This window comes from Lissotriton helveticus, chromosome 1_1, assembly GCF_964261635.1.
Source record: "Lissotriton helveticus chromosome 1_1, aLisHel1.1, whole genome shotgun sequence".
NCBI lineage: Eukaryota > Metazoa > Chordata > Amphibia > Caudata > Salamandridae > Lissotriton > Lissotriton helveticus.
The window spans coordinates 1,402,295,069-1,402,318,732 of record NC_136057.1 but is presented as its reverse complement, the minus strand read 5'-3'; the positions used below and the strand labels follow the sequence as shown (position 1 = coordinate 1,402,318,732).

Below are 23,664 nucleotides of genomic sequence, written 5' to 3'. Positions count from 1 at the left end.
AGCTCCAAATGACCCTTGTAGTCCACTGTCCCATTTCTGAAAAAGTATCACTCTATTGACTCTTTTACTCTCTTAGAGAGTCCAGGCTGCGACCTGCATGATGGTATTTGATTGCATTTTGTAAAGGTATAACTTAACACAACTGCAATGGTTAAATTGCTAAATATGTACAGAGCTGCAAATGTTATAGAAATGTTTTGAGAAAATAGGTTTGTTATTCTCGGGGCCCCTAACGATTTTTTTGCAATGATTGGCGTGGCATTAAAAAGCTTGAAAACCATTGACCTAGAGATACCTGTATGTTTCATAGGGTGGCATTGTAGTAGTTATAAGGAACAGTATACCCCCTTATTTTATATCTGTTTCAGGCTTCCCCAGTGAGAATCAAAAGACGAGGATTACATTATTAACAGAGTGATCTTTTGATGATTGTGTGGTTGTGAACATCCCCCACGTTGTCAGCATCATTGCTAAAGGCTCCAAGAGAAAATAGAGAGTTCGTTTTCCCTGGCCGAATGGTGTACTATAGAGCTGCAAATATTCAAATTTTAAGGGAATGGGCCCAAAGGGAGCACATATGTACCTGGAGGTGGTGGGAGGCACCAGATGGACCATTCTTTGTATCATTAGGAAAGACAGGCCCTGGAACCTTTACACTTATCTTGTGACTTTAACCATGTAGAAGTAAGGGGTAGTGTAGCAGTTGAAATGGATTAGCCCTCTGCTGACTTCTTTTCACTACAATGCCTAGTTTTAACCTGCTTTGTTGGGTGCTTGTGATAAGTAGACAGAGTGGGCTGTAGAATCATCATGATTTATAACTGGCTAAGAGTGAGCGCTATTTTGGAAGGTGGTCGTGGCCGCCAAAGGGGACTTTATGGGTGATCCTATGACTGTTGACCCAGGACTGGTGGTTCTGGCACCGCAAACGAGGCTCTAAGAGGAAACGGACTGACCCAGTTGGAAGCTAATTTACCAGTTGCTACTCTGGCACAGCTCTGGAAAAAATGCATGTCCATCTACAGTGGACGAATGGTTGTGATAAATATGGAAGTCATGGTGGTGGAACACCTTACAGGTAGTTTGCTGAAGACAAGTTGCATTGTTATTGCTTCCTATTGTAGATTATTTGGTTAGAGACTGTAGGGAGAGAAGGTGCTCAATAAGTTGCCTTTGTGGGTCGCCTTATAGTCTAGATTTTGGAGAGCAGGAGGGTAAATGAAGAGAAAGTGCGTATTTAGAGAATAGTAAGGCATTAGCTCTGTGTACAAAGAGTCAGATATATATGTGGGAAAAGTTATGTATAGTGGTGCCCTTCTACAATGCGTCATGTATATTTTGCTGTATAGAACAACAGTGATCTGTTCACAATAAAGTTTCGTTAAAAAACTGCTCGCCACAGCAGCTCAAAAGCAGCTTTGGCTTCTTTGTACCTAAAAAGCCAGTTACCCCTATTACGTGACTGTATTGGGAAAGAGGATTTTTTGGTGCTGGTGATCACATGGATTAGACCAGGTTGGTGTTGAATAATGAGGATCTTGCTGTGATATATCTATAGTTCTCTAATTGTCTCCATGTGTTCTCATCATGCTGCCGCTTTCTTCCATTGTAGGAAGTCCGAGGGCCAGTGCCTCAGCCTTACACTTCCCATCGACGTCCATCATCCAGCAGTCCAGCCCCTACTTCACCCACCCGACAATCCGCTACCACCACCACCACGGGCAGGACTCACTCAAGGAGTTCGTACAGTTTGTCTGCTCGGATGGGTCTGGCCAGGCCGCAGGGCAGGTGAGGCTGTCACATGTAAGAATTCTCCTATCTTCCTTTCTTCCTTTCTTTCTTTCTCAGCTTTGCAGGCGATTCTCAGCCACTGCTGCCCTCATTCTGTGCCTGCTGCCTAACAAGGGAGTGAGTAGATGTGCCCTGATGATGCGAGCATTAGAGAACAACAGATCTCTTGTAGGCTTGTTCACCCTCAGTTCTCACCCAACCAAAACCCGGTTATGATGGCATATTCTTTGAAGTCACTTCCTGTAATGGAATCTACCCATACTCAATCTTCTGAGTACTTCTTACATACTCAGAAGTACCATATAACTGTCATACTTACACATGTACAACACGAAGAAGTTTTGCGAAATTGCACAATTGTATAATTTCCGTTCCTGAATTTAGAGCTGCAAAACAGAACCGTGTATAAATAAAAGCTACATACCGCTAGGATTATACAAGATAGTTGAAACACAGTTGAACTTTTATACCCTTGCAAGAGAGTTAGATGAACGTCTAATCTTGGAACTTTGCACGTCAAGTTCAAGTTCAAGCATTTGTATAGCGCACTACTCACCCAGAGGGTCTCAAGGCGCTTGGGGAGGGGGTCGTTATTTGTCGAATAGCCATGTTTTAAGTTCTTTTCTGAAAGCGATGTGGTTTTGAGTAAGGCGGAGGTGAGTGGGGAGTGAGTTCCAGGTCTTGGCAGCAAGGAATGAGAATGATCTGCCACCCATGGTGGATCTTCGGATGCGCGGGACAGCGGCGAGGGCTTGATAGGACGATCTTAGTTGGCGGGTGGGTTTGTAGAATGACAGTCGAGTGTTGAGGCATTCGGGTCCTAGATTGTAGAGGGCTTTGTGTGCGTGGGTGAGAAGGCGGAAAGTAATTCTTTTGTTGACGGGAAGCCAGTGAAGGTCTTTTAAGTGTCCGGAGATGTGATCTTGGCGAGGGACGTCTAATATGAGTCTCGCTGATGCGTTTTGGATGCGTTGGAGTTTTTTCTGTAATTTTGCTGTGATTCCGGCGTATAGGGTGTTTCCATAATCCAGTCGACTCGTGACCAGTGCGTGGGTGACAGTCTTTCTTGTCTCGAGGGGGATCCAGCGGAAGATCTTTTTGAGAATGCGAAGTACGTTGAAGCAGGAGGATGAGACTGCGTTGACTTGTCTGGACATCGAGAGAGAGGAGTCTAGGATGAAGCCAAGGTTACGTGCATGGTCTGTGGGTGTGGGTGCTGTGCCCAGAGCGGAAGGCCACCAAGAGTCGTCCCAGGCAGTGGGGGAAGATCCTAGGATGAGCACCTCCGTTTTGTCTGAGTTGAGCTTTAGGCGGCTATGATTCATCCATTCGGCTACATCTTTCATGCCTTTGTGAAGATTAGTTTTGGCGGTGTTGGGGTCTTTGGTGAGGGAAAGGATAAGCTGGGTGTCGTCGGCGTAAGAGATGATGTTAAGGTTGTGTTGACGCGCGATGGAAGCGAGTGGACTCATGTAAACGTTGAAGAGGGTGGGACTGAGTGAAGATCCTTGTGGCACGCCACAGATGACTTCGGTGGCTTCAGAGTTGAAAGGGGGAAGTCGGACTCTTTGGGTTCTCCCAGCGAGGAATGAGGTGATCCAGTTCAAGGCTTTTCCTTGTATTCCAATGTTGCTGAGGCGTTGTATAAGGGTACTGTGGCAGACTGTGTCGAAAGCGGCGGATAGGTCGAGTAGAATGAGGGCCACTGTTTCACCGTTGTCCAGTAGAGTTCGGATGTCGTCAGTAGCTGCAATTAGGGCAGTTTCGGTGTTGTGTTTGGCTCGAAATCCGGATTGGGATGGGTCTAGGGAGTTGTTGGATTCAAGGAAGGCGGCGAGCTGGCTGTTGACGGCTTTCTCGATGACTTTGGCCGGGAATGGGAGGAGGGAGATGGGCCGGTCATTTTTAAGTTCAGAGGGGTCTGCTGTGGGTTTCTTCAGGAGGGCGCTGAGTTCGGCGTGTTTCCAGCTTTCTGGAAAGGTGGCAGAGTTGAATGAGCAGTTGATGACATCACGGAGATGGGGTGCGATGATGGAGTCTGCTTTGTTGAAGATGTGGTGGGGGCAGGGGTCAGTTGGCGAGCCAGAGTGGATTGAGTTCATTAGGCGGATGGTTTCTTCAGTTGTGATTGGGTTCCAGGCGCTAAGGGTGTTAGTTGGCGGGGTTGGATCTGAGGGGGGTGGGGAGGGATGAACGCTGTGAGTGTTCTTAAAGCTGTTGTGGATGTCGGCAATTTTGTTGTAGAAGAAGGAGGATAACGCGTTGCAGAGGTCTTGGGAAGGAGTAATGTCGTTGGATGCTGCGGTGGGGTTGGTGAATTCTTTAACGATGTTGAAGAGTTCCTTGCTGTTGTGGGAGTTGTTGTCGAGACGATCCTTGAATGCTGATTTCTTGGCGGATCGGATCAGTTGGTGGTGTATTCGGGTGGCTGCCTTAAGGGTGGCCATGTTGTCTATGGTCGGGATTTTTCTCCATGTTTTCTCCAGGGTGCGGCATAGCTTCTTGGATTTTTTAAGGTCATCGTTGAACCAGGGAGCCTTTTTGTTGGTTGATTTGATCTGGTGTTTTTTCAGGGGTGCTAATTCGTCAGCACTGTGGGTGATCCATTGCTTGAGATTGGTGGCCGCTTGGTTTGGGTCCAATGAGAGGGTGGGAGGGTTTTGATTGAGTGATGTGATGAGTTGGTCGGAGGTGATTTTATTCCAGTTTCTCCGAGGAATGGGTTGTGGGCGGTTGTGGTTTAGGGTGGATTTGTAGCTGAAGTTAACACAGCTGTGGTCCGTCCAGTGGAGGGCTGTGGTGTGATTGAAGGAGATGTGCTTGCTGGAGGTGAAGATAGGGTCGAGCGTGTGTCCGGCTGCGTGGGTGGGGGCGTCAACGAGTTGTTTGAGTCCGAGATTGGCCAAGTTGTCCAGAAGGGAGGTGGTGTTGCTGTCGTGTTTGTTTTCAAGGTGGTAGTTGAAGTCGCCTAAAAGAATGTAGTTATCGGAGGCGAGGGCATGTGGGCTGACGAAGTCCGTGACGTCGTCTGTGTTTCATAAATTAGAACGAGTTGGCAAACTTATTCTTTAGGGATTTCATGTGCTCTTGTTGCAAATAACTTGACTTTTAATAAACATAACTCTTGAGACTTTTGGATAACAATAGCACCTATGAGTTTGATGTATATGCTAATTTATGGGGCCACGAGAAGGTAGAGTCACAGCGAGAGGTGGTCTTATAGTCATCTTAAGCAGCGATCTTACTGAAACACCTGTTCAGCTATTACTAATTGACACCAATATTATTGGGGTCAGGATAGAGGATTCCTTGGTATATTAATACATGATTAATACGTACATTCACACTTTACTAGCCCATCCACTTCATTATATTGTGTTTTAGTGCAAGTCAATTATAGATAGGCCATAAGTCTATCCCAAAGAGCCTGTCGGATAATTCACTGCACTTGTAGTGTGGGAGACCACAACAAAGCTCTGTTCTTTCTTTTCAATTCTATGGTTTACAAACATTACAAATGTAAGTTTATTTTAGGTCAATCAGCCCATAAAACGAATACTAGTGTGCATTGTACACCACAGATTAGGATTACAAACTATACATTTTGTCATAAAATACAATTCCTAAAACTTAATTGCTGGCTCTACATTTGAATAACCTTCTAAAAGAAACGTAAAAATCAATTTGGTGTTAGGGTAATCTTAACACCATTTGCATTCTTTATAAAAACAAGGGGGTCTTACTCTTGTTTATAAGTTTATATTGCTCTGTAAATATTTTAATAGCTGAGGACAAAACATTTCCTGTGTCCTACATGTAAATAGAACATGCTATAATTATTCAACTTCAAATCACCGTTTTCCTCAAAGACGGTCTTCTCTTTTGAGTGCAATCTAGGGCCATATGTAGGTGCCCCAATACCGGTCGGTAATGGCCGAAATTACTGAATTTCGGCCGTTACCGACCGGTATTGGGCATTTGGGATGTAAGGTAGGATTCGGTAAATAACGAATCGGTAATTACCGAATCATTATTTACCGATTTGGTATTTACCGAATCGGTAATTGACACGTAGGAAGCACTTTGAAGAGTGCTTCTGTGCTTTAAAGATTCGTTATTTACCACCAACTATTAGTTGGTGGTAAATAACGAATACCTCTGTAAATGCAAATCTGTGCATTTACACCTGTGCCATGTGACAGACATACATGCCCTTAGGGCAGGTATGTGTGCCACATGTGCACACAAGCACTATTCAGGGGTGCGTCAGGGTGTCACTTCCCTATTTTACCGAATCGGTAATTACCGATTCGGTAATTGTCATTCATTCCTATGGGCCTCCACGCCCATAGAAATGAATGGCAATTACCGAATCCGTAAATACAGATTCGGTAAATACCGAATCTTAACGACTCGGTAATTTTTACCAAATTATTAGCTACATAGCATTTACCGATTCTAAAATACCGAATCGGTAAAATTTGGTATTTTAGAATCGGCAAATCCTATTTACCTACATCTAGCCCCTAGTTTTCAATTTAGCGATTAACCCTACTCTGAAATGTTGCATTCTTCGGGCAAGTCACTTCTGGCAGCAGTCGCTGTTGATGAAAATTGAAAAAAGATGCATAATCACTTCATAATATTTTCTTCAATAGCACATCAAAATCTTCCTATTTGATGTAACATGTAATTGCCCTTTTAACATCCATTTTAAAAAGAACAACCATACACTACTACTTAGTATATATTTCTCCAATTCAATAGTAAGCAACCGATTGTAACAAAATGTAACAAATTGTTTTGGAAGTTCTTCCCTCATGCCTAGCTTTTTCATCACTTCAACATTCCATTATGCAGAGGTGGTTATGTTGAGACTGAAAAGTTCCCTAGATGGTAAGAGACGTGTGTCCCTGCCGTGAGTGCCCTACTGTACTGTTGTCTGGATCCCTAATGCTGATTTTTTTGTCATAGGCAAAATTGGATCATCCGTGTGCGCCATGACATAGACCTGTGTCACGGATTGCAGTCTTGTTGGACCAGGGGGTGCCCAAAGCGCTGCCCTCAAAGTGGTGGAAGGCTACTGCCTTAACCAGGAATTAAGCAGCACAAACGCGGTTGTGGCAGCTTACCGTGTATTGAACATGTCCTTTTTAGGGCTCGGGCCTACGTCACCACGAAGTGGGGGCGGACTTTCCGAGCTCTTATGTATTAGAAAAAAAAAGAATTCTGAAAGGGGTCCGGGCTGCCACATTCCAGAAAGCGCGCGTTTTTTGCGTGTGGTATTTTGCCATGTGCATGGTAATTGGTCCAGGCAAGGCTGTGTTTAAGTAAGGCTTGACAAAGAAGAGGAACCCTCACTTCACGCTATTTTAGCGAATATCATTCAGAGGAAATGAACCAACTTTATCATGTTCATCTCGGCGGTTTATTTAAGCCATTTATTCATATTGTTAAAATGAACAAAAATATTGAAACCCGGAAGAGAAAAGCGTTCTTCCCAACTATAACCACAACAATCAATAGTCTGAATTATACAACACCCTATGTGTAACATGAGTTGAAACACCTATTAACAATTCATGCAATTCATTTCAAAAAGACAACGTAGTGTTCAAAAAGAAATTATAGTACAAGTGAAAACAAAAGCAATTATAAAAAGTGAAAAACGATACCAACATTATTTACAAATGGACAATATATAGACACATTTTACAATAAATTGCCATAAATCAAGGGTACACTATAAACTGCTAATGGCAGCAATGATTCACAAGAAAAATTATCCCATGTGTGAACAATATTTTCAAAGGTCTAGGATTCAATCCTTTATGCCGACGCGTTTCGAGTGTGGGTCTCCAGTACCCAGACTCTCATCAGGGCCAATTTAATCGTTTTTCAGTCCTTTGACCTATTAAAATAAAAAAACAAATTTTGGATGCTTAATGGGGGCTTCCTTTCCACTTCTCAGATTCTTAACATAACTCCTGTCTGAGTTCCTTACCTCGGGGTTGCGGAGGAAGGTCTCTTTTTGAAGCTTGTTATTCGAAGTGTGCATGCGGATCTAAAATGAAGATTGTTGAGTATTTGTTAATTACCATACTTCAACAATCGTCCTAGATAACAAAGTTAGAAAAGGCAAGGGTCAGGGCAGTGCTTCCTACCTGACATCCTTGTTTCCAAAACGAAGGGTAATTATTTTCTTCCCTCGTCTTTTTGGATAACGCGATGGATCACGGTTTCATATTTATATTCTAAAAGAAGAGAGTAACCAAAATAGCCAATGTGACATCGATCTCTATTTGGAGGGTGACGACCGCGGCAAGGTTAGAGAACCGCTGGTCGACTCACCGTCTATTTTCTGTGCTCTTGAATGCGGTATCTCTGGGCCGCCGTCTTTGGCGGTAGCGATTTCTCCGCTGTGATCCTGCAACAGAGGATCGCCCGTTAGGGGTGCCGTCATGAACGCGTGTAGTGCGGTCGTTTTACTGAAAAGGCGCCCTGCTTACCTATATCTTCAGATTCTCTTCTCTCACTGATCCCCGTCTGCCTCAATCACCAGTATGGGTCAGACAGGCAATCGCCTGTGGGTTTCTTAAAACTTGATTGACCAATTGGGTGTTTGCAGTGCGGTGATGCCTCAATGGTGCATTCTGGGAGTTGTAGTGAATCGGAACGCTAGTTGTCATTAGAGTCTATTCAGTTCACTCATTGAGTTGAGTCCTCTGTTGATACTGTCGAACCTCATTATTAGGTACGCTTCCTTTCGTAGTAGCGCATCTTCCACATTTGGGGATCGATGTTTTGGATCAATGCTCGTTAGCACTGTCCAAGTAAAGTCGGTCTCCTTGTGGTTTGAAGCCACGAAGTGGTCAACCATTGGGGCATTTGGTACTCTCTTCTTTATTCGTGAACGATGTTGTGAAATTCGAATGTTCACTTGCTGGCATGTTTTTCCAATATAAACTTTATTGCAAGCACACAATACTGCATATACGACATTCTTGCTTTTGCAATTTGTATGCAACTCGTGTCTCCATTTAATGCCATTGTGGCAAAATTCATTTCCCTCGATAGCACTACTGCAGGCGACACACATACCACATTTGTGATGTCCAGTAATGGGTTTCAATTTCCACTGTGATATGAGGTCACTCTTGGGTTTGGGGACATAGCTGTCTGCCCGAATGATTTGCTGGCCAACACTGGGATTTTTTCTCATGGCAAATATTGGTCTTTCCATAGGGTGTTCTAGTCCCTCTAGTAAATGCCAGTTTCTGAGGATTATCTGCCTGAACTTATTGGTATGCGCCCCATAGGTGGTGACACAGACCAATTTATTTAGTTCCTTCTTTGGTTTTATTTTTAATAGTTCTTCCCTCGGGGTGTACCTTGCTCTTTTTGTTGAGTGCTTCAACAATTTCTGTGTTTAAGTAAGGCAGCACGCCATAGGACTTAGGAATTTGTCAATGTCCACTTCCTGCATAAAGTGTTCGGACACGCGCAGAAGAATACATAAATCCTCAATTACCAGCTGTCCGAGGTGCCGGTAATTGAAGGCAGATGGTGCTGGGAGCGTGTGCACTGCTGTGTTTTTTTCCCTTCAGCTCTGTGTGCGCGCATGAACAGCCGGCCAGCAATGTAGAGAATCACATGCATCAGATCTGTTTTTTTTAAACAATTGCGATCGCGAAAGTGATCTCTTTCTGTGCTGCTTGTTTAAACAATTGCGATCGCAAAAGTGATGCTTTCTGTGCTGCTTGTTTAAACAATTGCGATCGCGAAAGTGATGCTTTCTGTGCTGCTTGTTTTTCGTATGTAATCTTGTTCTTCTACGAACTCGATGGTAGCGGAGTATCCCATCCTCACCCTCTAGGTCACTTCATTAATTTTCCATGAGTCCGCCGTGTCTGTTGGCGAGTGCAGATTGGTAGTGCAGAGTGCAGAGTGGTAGTGCAGAGTGCAGAGTGAGAGTGCAGAGTGGTAGTGCAGCGTGAGAGTGCAGAGTGCAGATTGGTAGTGCAGAGTGCAGAGTGGTAGTGCAGAGTGCAGAGTGGTAGTGCAGAGTGGTAGTGCAGAGTGGTAGTGCAGTTTGGTAGTGCAGAGTGCAGAGTGGTAGTGCAGAGTGCAGAGTGGTAGTGCAGAGCGGTAGTGCAGAGTGGTAGTGCAGAGTGGTAGTGCAGAGTGCAGAGTGGTAGTGCAGATTGGTAGTGCAGAGTGCAGAGTGGTAGTGCAGAGTGCAGAGTGGTAGTGCAGAGTGGTAGTGCAGAGTGGTAGTGCAGAGTGCAGAGTGGTAGTGCAGAGTGGTAGTGCAGAGTGCAGAGTGGTAGTGCAGTGTGGTAGTGCAGAGTGCAGAGTGGTAGTGCAGAGTGCAGAGTGGTAGTGCAGAGTGGTAGTGCAGAGTGCAGAGTGGTAGTGCAGAGTGGTAGTGCAGAGTGAGAGTGCAGTTTGAGAGTGCGAGTGGTAGTGGTAGTGCAGATTGAGAGTGCAGAGTGCAGATTGGTAGTGCAGATTGGTAGTGCAGAGTGGTAGTGCAGAGTGCAGAGTGGTAGTGCAGAGTGCAGAGTGGTAGTGCAGAGTGCAGAGTGGTAGTGCAGAGTGCAGAGTGGTAGTGCAGAGTGGTAGTGCAGAGTGGTAGTGCAGAGTGGTAGTGCAGAGTGGTAGTGCAGAGTGGTAGTGCAGAGTGGTAGTGCAGAGTGAGAGTGCGAGTGGTAGTGCAGAGTGAGAGTGCAGAGTGCAGAGTGGTAGTGCAGAGTGCAGAGTGGTAGTGCAGAGTGCAGAGTGGTAGTGCAGAGTGCAGAGTGGTATTGCAGAGTGCAGAGTGGTAGTGCAGAGTGGTAGTGCAGAGTGGTAGTGCAGAGTGGTAGTGCAGAGTGGTAGTGCAGAGTGGTAGTGCAGAGTGCAGAGTGATAGTGCAGAGTGGTAGTGCAGAGTGGTAGTGCAGAGTGGTAGTGCAGAGGCGTAGTGCAGAGTGCAGTTTGAGAGTGCAGAGTGCAGAGTGGTAGTGCAGAGTGGTAGTGCAGAGTGGTAGTGCAGAGTGGTAGTGCAGAGTGCAGAGTGGTAGTGCAGAGTGGTAGTGCAGAGTGGTAGTGCAGAGTGCAGAGTGGTAGTGCAGAGTGGTAGTGCAGAGTGGTAGTGCAGAGTGGTAGTGCAGAGTGGTAGTGCAGAGTGGTCGTGCAGAGTGGTCGTGCAGAGTGGCAGTGCAGAGTGGTAGTGCAGAGGGCAGAGTGGTAGTGCAGAGTGGTAGTGCAGAGTGGTAGTGCAGAGTGCAGAGTGGTAGTGCAGAGTGCAGAGTGGTAGTGCAGAGTAGTGAGTAGAGTAGTGAGTAGAGTAGTGAGTAGAGTAGTGAGTAGAGTAGTGAGTAGAGTGTAGAGTAGTGAGTGCAGAGTAGTGAGTAGTGTAGTGAGTAGTGTAGTGAGTAGTGAGTAGAGTAGTGAGTAGAGTAGTGAGTGCAGAGTAGTGAGTGCAGAGTAGTGAGTGCAGAGTAGTGAGTGCAGAGTAGTGAGTAGTGAGTAGAGTAGTGAGTAGTGTAGTGAGTAGAGTAGTGAGTGCAGAGTAGTGAGTGCAGAATAGTGAGTGCAGAGTAGTGAGTGCAGAGTAGTGAGTGCAGAGTGCAGAGTAGTGAGTGCAGAGTAGTGAGTGCAGAGTGCAGAGTAGTGAGTGCAGAGTGTAGAGTAGTGAGTGCAGAGTGTAGAGTAGTGAGTGCAGAGTGTAGAGTGTAGAGTAGTGAGTGCAGAGTGTAGAGTAGTGAGTGCAGAGTAGTGAGTGCAGAGTGCAGAGTAGTGAGTAGTGAGTAGTGTAGTGAGTAGTGAGTAGAGTAGTGAGTAGTGAGTAGAGTAGTGATTATAGTAGTGAGTAGTGTAGTGAGTAGAGTAGTGAGTGCAGAGTAGTGAGTGCAGAGTAGTGAGTGCAGAGTAGTGAGTGCAGAGTAGTGAGTAGAGTAGTGAGTAGAGTAGTGAGTAGAGTAGTGAGTGCAGAGTAGTGAGTAGAGTAGTGAGTAGTGAGTAGTGAGTGCAGAGTAGTGAGTAGTGTAGTGAGTAGTGTAGTGAGTAGTGTAGTGAGTAGTGAGTGCAGAGTAGTGAGTAGAGTAGTGAGTAGAGTGTAGAGTAGTGAGTAGAGTAGTGAGTAGTGAGCAGAGTAGTGAGTGCAGAGTAGTGAGTAGAGTAGTGAGTAGAGTAGTGAGTAGAGTAGTGAGTAGAGTAGTGAGTAGAGTAGTGAGTAGAGAGTGCAGAGTAGTGAGTAGAGAGTGCAGAGTAGTGAGTAGAGTAGTGAGTAGTGAGTGCAGAGTAGTGAGTAGAGTAGAGTAGTGAGTAGGACATCACAGGCAGCAGCTGTGCAAGCTTCTTACACTCACAAGGAGACCACAGGCAGCTGAGGTGCAATATTTTCCCACTCACAAGAACGACATCACAGGCAGCAGCAGTGCAAGCTTCTTACACTCACAAGGAGACCACAGGCAGCAGAGGTGCAAGCTTCTCACACTCACAAGAAGGACATCACAGGCATCACAGGCAGTAACGGTGCAATATTCTCACACTCACAAGGAGATCACTGGCAGTACACACCACATGAACACACTCCATAACACATAGCAACAATACATTGGCATTTACAATGCCATTAGCTCAAACTCAAATAAATCCGAGCCCGATTGCATTTCTAATGCTTGTTACCCTGTGTCACTGGAATGAGGTCTATAGGCTCAATCACCTTTTTTCACAGAGTTCTGCTGCTGTGTGCTTAACTCACCCCTGGCCTACATCAGGTCGATTTGGAAGTGTGTATCTAATGGAAACGTGCTGAGTGTATGTGCGCTCGCAAAAAGTACACTACACAAGGGGCAAAGTGTGGTACAATGCGCACATTATTAAAATAACACACTTTGGTACAGTACAGAAATGCTGTAGTACTGAACGGTGTGCGCAGACTGAATGCATTTGCTGCCTGTGGGTATGCTTGTGGTGGCTTAATACATGAGGATAACAATCAATCAATCAATCAGCATTTGTATAGTGCAGCACTGTCACCCCTAGGGGTATCTGGGCGATGTGGGAGCAACATCGCCGTTGAAAAGCCAGGTCTTGAGTTTCTTTCTGAAGAGTGCCAGGGAGGGTGATGTTCGGAGATGGAGTTGCAGGTCATTCCAGGTCTTGGCGGCAATGTAAGAGAAAGAGCGGCTCCCACTGCGATGGATGCAGGGGTTGTGCTCACGGGCTAGTGAGGAGTGTAGATGTCTTGTGGATAGAGTGAGGTTCCGTTGGTGGTTGATATAGGCCAGTCCTTGATTGTGTAGAGCATTGTAGGCATGAGTAAGAATCTTGAACTAGCATCTTTTCTGGATGGAGAGCCAGTGGAGGGTTCTGAGGTGGGGGGGGGAGTGGTTCAGTTTGGGGAGGTCCAGATGAGTCTGGCTGTAGCATTCTGTATGGTCTACAGTCTTCTGAGGAGGTAGGTGGAGATGCCGGAGTAGAGGACTTTGCCATAGTCGAGGCAGCTTGTGACGGGGACCTACGTAAAATCTTTCTGGTGACGACTGGGATCCATCTGAAGATTCTGTGGAGCACGTGAAGAATGTGAAGGAGGCAAGTGCGTTACTTGTTGTTTCATGGTCAGTTTATTGTTGAGGATGATGCCTAGGTTGCGCGCATGGTCTGTCGATAGGGTGTTGGTCCAAGTTCTGATGGCCACTAGTTGTGGTCCCATGTGGAAGTGTTCTTCCCAAAGATCAGTACTTTTGCCTTGTCAGAGTTGAGTTTAAGGCACTTGTCTCTTATCTAGTTGGCTACATTGGACATGGTGTTGCAGAAGTTAGTTCTGGGGTGGAGGGGTCTTTGGTGAGTGAGAGGATAAGTTGAGTGTCATTTGCATAGGAAAATCTGTTGAGGCTAATGTCTGTGAGGGGGTTCATGTAGGTTGCGAGAAGGGCCACATTGCTGTACATCTACATTTAGTGCAAGTGCAAGTGCGCCTGCGCTTGTTCATTACGTGGAGGACCTTGGGTTCCATTTTGGGAAGCCCGACATGAGGAGTAAAGGAATTCCCCCAGACAGGTTTGTGTATGACTTCATTTCCGAGGGCTCTTTAAATCAATGACAGATAACAAGGTAAGTGCCTGGACACATCTCGGGAAGAGAGAGGTGGGCTGACAAGGGAATCATAAAGAGAAAGGCTAGGTATCTGGTTTGAACCTTTTGCTGCACATATCACTGTGGCTAACATCCAGGTGTGAACTCCCAGGAATCTTGTTGTGGGTTAATAAACTTCAGAGTCCTGTCTCCTGTGACACACATCCTTCATGAAGAAGAAGAATGGGGAAATATGTCTATTTCAAAATATGGCCAACATAAAACTTCAAAGACTCATACAGAAAATTATATTTTATGTCTGAAAAAGGCCAGAAGTTGGGGAGTTTGAGACCTTAAACTTTGTCTTCTATCGAGCAGCCAGCTGGGCTCTGTGAGGAGGGTAAGTTCTGCAAGACTTCTGCCATTGGCCAGGACTGGGAGCCCAGGCATGCTAGTCTCCCTGCTCAGTGAGGGGACATCACCCAGAGAAACGAAGACCACTTGCCCCGGAGCCCCGAGCACCAGAGCCTGCCTTCCCGCCAAGGCCAGTGTTACGTGTAAGGAAGAGGAGAGCATTGGAAGGAGTAAGATCCAGGGGGTGGCCCTATTGTGAGGACTCCATGTGCGAGATGTGCTAAATCTGCCCTTGCACCAATCGGGCCATAGCCTATGTGCTGGATTATTTCAGTGGCCCCCATGTGCAAGGCGGGGTGGCCATGGACTGAGCCGAGCAGTGAGAGTTGTGTGGAGGGCACCAAGCCTGAACGACCACATGGTGGGTGGCCATATGTGCCATAGATGAGGCCACTGTGAACATCAATGGCAGATCAACGTGACTGGACTTGTGATTGCCTTGGCAATGACCCCATATGCCAGGAGTGGTCGCTTGCGACACTGAGGCCAAGGGTAGGATTAGGGCCTTCCCCGTTAGCCAGAAACTACTGCTATGACCAAAGCGGGTCCAGGCCCCATCCTGTGAACTTTACTGACGGAGGCTCGAGGATCCAAGGACATCACCAGAGACCCTTCAGAGCAAGGAGATCACACCACTTCAGAGTTTCAGTGAGTTTCAATTAATCCCCAATATCCAACAGTCAAACAGAAGCCAATATACTAAGGCATACTATACTACATCAGTGCTCATCTTTTCTGAAAAAGCATAGTAAGCCGTTAGTTCTGTCCTTATACCTACAAGTAACCAGTTTAGGAGCATTCTTAGAGGCATGAGCTGTGAGTCTTTTCACTTGAGATGTTTCCCCGAGTTCAACTGCTCATTGTATAGCAGTCCCAACAATTTATATGTACTGATTTATTCTAGGAAGTGTCCATCATAGCTGTTAACGTACGGTAACAGTTTGTTCCTGAAGAACGTGGTCCCTGTTTTCCTCGGTTAATATGGATATATTTTTTTCATTTTGAAATATGAATCCTCAGTGATTCAGCAGGACTATATTGTTTGTTTATGGAACGACATGGATGGGCTCCCACTCCAGTCATTGAGGTCGGTATTTGTCCTGAGGAAAGCAAGCTTTAGATTGAGGAATTGTATTTTAAGCAATTATTTTATCTTGTGTAAGAAACCTTACCCTGTAGCTAAAAGCAGTAATCCAAGGCCTCTGCAAATGCTGCAGACCCTTCAGAAATAAGAATATTAAATTGGATGGTCTCAAAATTGTATTTATTGGCAGTGTTCACTACATGTGGAGGAGCATTGTCAGCTCTACTTTGTGTTTTCCAGCATGCCAAACAAATACAAAGTTAGGAGATTCCTTCATCTTTCTTATATGAAAGAAGCTTTTTTTAAATCTCTTTTTATCAGTGTTACCTTATAGTGTACATGATACTAGAGCGATGCAGTATATCATGAAGTCAACATGTTTCAGGAAAAATAGGAGCAGGTTCTTCATACAGTAATAAAAACCAAAGCAAATCAAACAAGCATGGGGTCAAACAACAGAGATATCATCGATAGGTTTACCACATTGCGGGTCAGTCAATATTATGCTATTGTGCCATCTGTAATAGAGTTTCTGGGTACCTGGGGGCTTCCCATATCTCACCCATCCCTCGAGGGCAAGGCATCACATTCTCTGGAGCCCTCTTCCCCTCTTGGCTATTCACTCAGCTCTGCAGCCCATGTTCCGGGTGTTCTACAAAGGTCTGGGTCACTACTTCTCACATTTCCGAGAGAGGACATGTCCTTCATACCTCCTCACATATCAATGCTACCTCCTCCTTCCTTGCCCAATGTTCCACTTCAGTCCACCACCTATTTTATGTGGGACTCACTCTCGCTTTCCAGGTAATGCCGATCAATTTCCTAGCCAGGGCAAGGTCTAGCACCCTATTTCCCACCTTTTTAGTTGCAGGTTGGGCGATAAACCCAATAGCCAGATCTCCTGTGTCTCTTTCAGTTACCGTCCTAGGGTGTTCCCTAGGTAATTAACTATTGGTTCCCAATAAGTGTGTACAACTGGCAGTCCGAGACCATATGAAAGAAAGTCGCCAACAATGATCCGCATCTCAGGCAGGGCCCTGGGTCTCCCCTAGTAATGTCTGTTATTTTCCCGGGAGATAGATATGTTTGGTGCAAAACAATACATTTTGTAAACTTTATTCTACTTATCATTGACACTTTTTGAGTGTAGATCACTACCCTGTGCCGGATGTATGACATTACAACGCATGCTTTTACCACGCATGCCTTTACATCGCAGTTTTTACAACGCATGCTGTTACAACGCATAGCGCTTAGGGGTGCTGGATAGTGAATAGCTTAATTTACTATTTCAACTCCAGTCCCCGTGGATAGTAGGGAAGGTGTTGAATAGTAAATTAAATCCATTCCCTATCCTAGAGCGCCCCCCCAGGCCAATGCGTTGTAATGACATGTGTTGTAATAGTTGCGTCGTAAAGGCACTGCGTGGTAAAAGTTGCGTTGTAAAGGATGTTTCCCCCCTGTGCCATTTCCTGCCTGCAGTCTCATGTCCCAAATCCGCCTCCACACGTCCTTTAGCTTTAGTCAGATCTCTCCACACCATTCCATTCGGTTCCCTGTAGAAGCAGTTAATGTGGTGGTCATTGTTCCCCAATGACATGAGCAGCTGGAGCACCATGTGGTGAGAAGGCTCCTGGATGCCTGTGACATGGATGCGAGAACGTTTGGGTCGATGCTCCATAAATCAGGAATTGCATTGTGCTTGGCCATAATCTGTCACTAATTGGTCCAGCAGCAGAAGGGTACCCACAGCAAAGCAATCTCCAACAGTCAGTAGACAAGCGTCAGTCCCTTTAGCCATTTGGTGTGCCAGTCGGACCAAAGATAATACTGTAACATACAGAGGGCACTACTAAGCCAATTTGATGTATTTTCTCCAACACTGTAGTGCCACTGATAGTAGTGCAGGTATTTTCCTGTGTTTGCCGGCTTACACTACAGGAGGACAAGCAAAGCCCCTTGATTTAGCTCACCCCCAACCCCTCCCATCTCCTCCACTTGCTGTCCATTCAGTCAATTTGCTACCTATTGAATGTGTGCCGCCTGGTACTAAAGATCATAATCTGGTACACCCAAATCACCCTCCGTGATTGGGGTTCTAAGGGTGTCCAGAGCCCCCCTCTGTCCCTCTGAACTATTTACCCACCTAGTGTGTGGAGCCCCCTGATCCACTTAGTCAGAACTCACATCAGTAAATTTACTAAGAAAAACAGAAGCCTGGGTAGTATGATCATCTTTGTGAGTGCTATTCAGGACATGATAGGCAGTCTTAGCGATCTCCAAAATGATACTGAACCCTTCAGTATTCGGAATGGCACGCCGAGGTTTCCGTCTCCAAGGTTTTCCAACCTTTAATAGATATTCACATCCAAATATTTAAAAGTGTAGGGGATGCATGTCATTCGCAATTCACTCAGGGAAAGCCCTACCCTTGTGATCACCGTGCTCTCTTCTGTGAAAGAAGCTTAATGCAAGTTTTCACCCTCTCTGCGTTTGTAATTCTCTCTCCAAAAATCCCATGTGTCCCTGAGTAGAGAACAGCCTTCTTATACATATAAGAGGCCTTCTCTGCATGTACAAATGGTCAAAGAGTTAGCACTGAACCTTTCTTCGGTGGCCAAAGAGTCACCGAGTAAAACTTCGAAACCTTCCTCTGAGAATTTTCCAGAGAAATTGCTGCCATTATCTTTGTATTTGGCCCCTCCAATCCAATGTCATCTCTGTGTTATGCATGAGCTGTGTCCTCAAAGTTATCCGCAAATAGCCTGACCCCAATCCCCTTGCCAGTGATGTTCATGCCATCAACTAGGGCCTCTGTGTTGATGAGGGAGTCACCCTCAATAACAGCCACTTTCTCAACAACAACCCCTGTCATTGGCGACTTTCCCAACCACAAAAACATTGCTACATAGTTTAATGGGAAATCTTTCATGTATGTATAGGACACACAAATTGTATTTAGTATTAAGAACCATCACAAAGATACCAATCTCAATAGCAATAGTTCATTTCTTGAGAGGTCATGTATTGGTGGAGGAGTGCCAATTCTTCAAAATGAAATCCATCAACACCTGAAATCCTTTGGTCTAGCTACCCCCTCCTAGTCTGGTGGGATATACATATATTGCCTGCTTTAGTAGGCCTCTGTATAGAACCATCCAGACTAGTCAATACCAACCTCGGTTAAACCTGCACATCTGCTGTATCACCTTAAAATGTTGTGCAGATTGCTGCCGATATTCACCTTTCCTTCTCGCACAAATATACACTGATGACCGCTTTTGTCCACCCCAGAATTCTTTTTTGAAATAGCGTATATTTTGGTCACCAGACAATTTGATTGATTGCCTTTGCAACATCCAAAACAGCATGGGCTGAAAAAGCGAGATTGTGTTCCCATGAAATGCAGACTCTAAATTGGCTCTGGGTCTTTCAAAGAATTGTCTCTATTAGTGCACATGTATTGCATCAAGCTTTTTTTGATTAAGGACTAGAAAGAAATTCAGAATCAAGCACACGGTTAGACCCCACGATTGTCTTGAAGATCCTTTTTTTTTGCTAACAGAAAATCAGTGGCAGATCATTCTGAGTTCAGGGTGCTAAACTTTGGCACAGTATGCTGTGGAGGCTAAGAAAATTGCATGACAGGGTGTGTGGCTTGATGGGCCAAGATGGCAGACGTGCCTCTGAGAGCATCTGGCATGGCGTCTGATAATTCTCCCGAATCCACACCAGCAGCTCACCCTCTGGGTTGAAAAGGCATCACTGGCCCAAAAAGAGAGAGGTGGCAACCTTTGCTGCTCACTATTCCTGCCTTCTAAGCTGATTGTACTACCTGCAGTCATTTGGTGGGTGGGGCATGAGTTAGGGCGGATTAGAGACTGATGTGCAACGTTGTGGCACCACTGCAACTTGGGGTGGTCCCTCTGATTTCAAGCTTGGCGGCTCTCTGGAAGTGTGCCTAGAGACCAAGGTGGCGATGGGTCAGAGGGAGTGGAGCGCTATCCGTGAGAGATCACCAGAACCTGATGCATCAAAATGGTGGCTATCGTGGGGCACACAAATAGCGGCCTGGATCAGCACACGTCATTGTGTAGCAAGACATGCATGCATTCCGTGACTGGTGCTTCGCTGGCAAGATTGCAACTAGACCAGACTTCTTGGAGCAAAAGTTAAAAAGTATGAAAGTCTGTTCAGAATTCGGTGTATTTCATTAACATGTAGAACCGTTTCATCTTAGTACATCAGATGATAGCAGTGCAATGAGAAGAATTTGTTTAAAAGTGATAGTTTTCAAATATCAATTTAGAAACGTTCATTGTTCCCCCACCCTAACAATGCCAATAGTGAAATAAGAGACTATTCAGTTCTTATGTGCACTTTTTGGGTGGTCTGGGTTTCTATTATACACGAACAACATTGTAATTTTTCATTAAATCAAACACAGGAGAAGGTTTTGTACAGCGCACATTCCTAAATTAGGTATTTTGAGGCCCTCACATGTGATAATGAAGAAAAAGGAGGGAAAGTGAAATAAAACAATTACGTGGGATCGCACAATTTGTTTGAGTGGAGTAGCCAGGATTAATTCCAAGTTTTTGTTTTCAAATTGTGCAATTCAGATGCTAAATGTACATAGCTGGCATCCTCTACACCCACCCTGCCACCAACCTACCACCGCCATGCTGCTGGCTTCAATGCGGCTCTCAGTCACATCACAGACCAAACTTTGTGCCCAATGAGAAAATGTTTGTGAGCACCCATGCTCTACATCCTATTGCTCTTTCATCCATTCTTGATGCAAGTGCTTGGCAGACCCAGGGGTTTTGCTGAGCCTTCCTTAGTGGGGGATTTTAACCAGCAGTAGCTACGGCATCTGCAGCATGCTATGGCTCCTTGTGCAGCACCCGCCAGCAGTCCAAGAGAGAGCGATGCACTCAGCCCTTATAAAAATGTTGCCAATGCAGAGTTTTGATGGACCTCAACTCCTTGGGCAGTCTGCTTACAGCTGAGGAAATTTCAGAAGCTATTTCTGATACCTCCGAGACCCAATGACTGATGGATTGAGTACTACAACAGGTTTGCCTGGCATTTCACTCCTACCTTCTACCGTTTTTCAATTTGGCTATACTTAGAGGCTCAATGTCTGAAGACTTCTATCTGGTCATGATATCAGTTCAGTTCAAACCTGGATGACCTCCAGACCACTGTATCTCATACTGTCTGATATCATTTATTAAAGTTGAAACTAAGATCTTTGCTCAACTGCTGGCAAATCATTGTTTCAAGTGATTAGATCACTAATACATCCAGATCAGAACATGGGGCATATCACAAGACACTGTATCGGAATGGTACAGATGGCCTTAGCTTAAGCGCTTGAGTTCAATGGACCCAGTGCATTGATGACAGTCGGCTTTGAAAAAGAGTGGGATTCATTTAGGCGGGCGTTTCCACGACAGGTGGAATTTTGACTCTGCTTCAAGGCCTGTGTCCAAATGTTTTACAGGATCAATGGGTTGTCTTCCCCTTTCTTGATCAGTAGAGGGCACCAGACATGGGTACCCATTCTCTCCCCTTTATTTGCCTTGGTGATAGAGCCGCTCCCAACCTGGATTAGCCTAACTGACTTGGCAGAGACCTTCCACGGGGGAGGGGGGAGGGGTCATAAACAACTATATATCCTTAACTGCAAACAACATGCTCTTCTTGCTATCACCAAAATGGACGGATCTGAGGTTACTAGAGATTCTTGGCTATGTGGGGATGCCCCTGGCCTGGTGGTTAACTGGGAGAAACCATAAATTATACTAGTCAGTGGCGGAATGGGTGCAGTTGACTGGAAATCTTTGAATAGAGACTTGACTAAGTGGAACAAACTACTGATTACCGTCCCAGGTAGTGCAGCACTTTACAAAACAATTGCACTTCTTAAGCTCCTTTTAGCCTCCAGAATTTCCCCTGTGAGACCCCTCAGTGATTATTTGATAAAAGTCTGCAAGCGGGCACACAGTCCTTCCTATGTGCGGAAAAATACTGTGAATTGCATTTGACCAACGCATGCAATTAGAATAAAATAGTGGTCTGGGAATGGCACATATTCATCTATACTATTGGGCCGTGTAACTGATCGACATAAGGGTCTGGATTCAATGAGATAGAAATTACCTGATGTTTTGTCTACTTTATGGGCTTGCACTCATTAAATCTTCCCCCAGCCCTAGGACGCATGAAGAGAGTAGCTTTAAACGTTTGGGTCAGGGCCTTACATTGGACGGGTTGGATGGAGTGGGAGGGCAGGCTGTATAATGAATCCCTTATAGTACCACACATGCCTATTACACCCTGCCAGACTGACTGGCTTAACAAAACAGGACTGAATAGGGACCTTCAGACTGGTAGATGTCTGGGAGAGTGACCAAGTGAAATCCTTTCCTAACCTGCAGTCTGACCCTGTGCTTCATGGGAACAGTCCCATGGCGGGGTATGCTCAGACGGGAGTCCCTTGCTCGCTTTGCCACTGGATTCAAGCAAGCCGGGCTGAAGACGGCTGGAATGCCAGAAGCCGGTCCTCGGAGGCTTGTTTCCGGTCCTCGGAGGGCATGGCTTGGCAGTTCGGGCTGGACTGTTCCCATGAGGCACAGGGTTAGACTGATTTGCATATAGCCATGTCTGAACTGGGGTGGCAGAGTGGGCTAAAGAACGGTGATGGATCAAGCCCAGATCTTTTGACTGGGTGTGAGTGTTTGATTGGTTCTGATGCTCCGTCCATCACCACCCCCTTTTGTGCCACTTTGGCCGCCATGGGTGTGGCGGGGTATGCTCAGACGTGAGTCCCTTGCTCACTTTGCCACTGGATTCAAGCAAGCCGGGCTGAAGACGGCTGGAATGCCAGAAGCCGGTCCTCGGAGGCTTGTTTCCGGTCCGGGGAGGGCATGGCTTGGCAGTTCGGGCTGGACTGTTCCCATGAGGCACAGGGTTAGACTGATTTGCATATAGCCATGTCTGAACTGGGGTGGTAGAGTGGGCTAAAGAACGGTGATGGATCAAGCCCAGATCTTTTGACTGGGTGTGAGTTTTTGATTCGTTCTGATGCTCCGTCCATCACCACCCCCTTTTGTGCCGTCCATTATAGGCCCCCATTTAGTCTACCTTTGGTATCTGAGGTCGGACTCCCAGGCCTGTTCTTCCTGCCTCAGTATGTATCACAAGGCCATCAAAGAGCGGGAGGCAAGCTCTTGATGGCCACGGCCAGAGGGGCATCTCTCACTTGTAGCCCTCCCAATGACTCCAGTTTATAGGGTCGATACTGGACACCACCCTTCTCCCCCTTTACTGCTTTTACAAAGGATCAGAGGCATTCAGGAAATGGCTTTATCTTTCCAACAAGGCACACAAGTTTAATTTCTGACAGTCCTACGATTCCTAAATCTGCTAGCTTACTGCATTCTCCTGGTCATGCACTCACTTTGGCACATGAGGGCCTGGCAGTGGTGTCATTCGAAGTAGAAGATCTGTGGGGCTTGATCATAATCTTCCTCGAAGCTGCAGTAAAAGTGGCTGCTTGGTGGGTGAATGAGGAGGAACCTGATTTGTGGGATGGCTTTCACTCCCCCTTCAACTGTGAATATGGTAGTGACGGATTCCTCCACCTTAAGGTGGGGAGCTCATCTGGAAATCAGGGACCTTTGGTCTCCAGAGGAGCGGGTTTGTCACATCGACCTGCTTAAACTGCAGGTGATTCAGTTGGTGCTCAAGGCCTTCCATCTCTCCATTGTAAGTCGGTCTATCCAGATCTTAACAGACAACGCAACTGCGATGTGGTATGTGAACAAGCAATGCCTAGAAACATTGAGACTGTGGACTTGGGTACACCACCAAGGAATCTGGATCACCACCAATCACTTAGTGGAGTCTCTGAATGTCAGAGCCGACAGTCTGAGCCAGCGTCACCTTGCCTATCACGAATGGCATCTCCTACCAGAGGTAGTGAAGGACCTCTTCGCCCATTGGTGCACTTCTTAGATGGAATTATTCACTTCCCCAGAAAATGCACAATCCAGTATCCATTGAGGGCAGCCTTGGGAGACATTTTTCAATTGAGGTGGAACTTTCAGACGCATTACGCGACCTCCCCCCCCCTCCAATACCTTTGATTTCTCAAGTTCTCAGGAAGATTCGCCAAAACCAGGCGCAAATCATTCTCATCGCCCCAGTTTGGCTGAGAAGGATGTGGCCTGCTTCTCCCTCCTCATGCTCAGGCCGGATCTTCTCTCCCAGTGGGAGTGAATGGCTCTGCACCCCAATCTC

The 23,664-nt window shown here is 45.9% G+C and overlaps 1 protein-coding gene across 50 annotated transcripts in view; it reads left to right on the top strand.

Moving 5' to 3' along the window:
- NFIX (nuclear factor I X) overlaps positions 1-23,664 on the top strand; it is a 5,476,577-nt gene that overhangs the window by 4,910,113 nt on the left and 542,800 nt on the right. For 38 of the 50 annotated variants that reach the window (XM_078684524.1, XM_078684487.1, XM_078684527.1 and 35 more), the window contains one exon: positions 1,613-1,803. In XM_078684524.1, coding sequence (XP_078540650.1) covers positions 1,613-1,803 — 191 coding nt within the window. The remainder of the gene's footprint in view (positions 1-1,612; positions 1,804-23,664) is intronic. The other 12 variants (XM_078684536.1, XM_078684577.1, XM_078684572.1 and 9 more) reach the window with 1 other exon arrangement.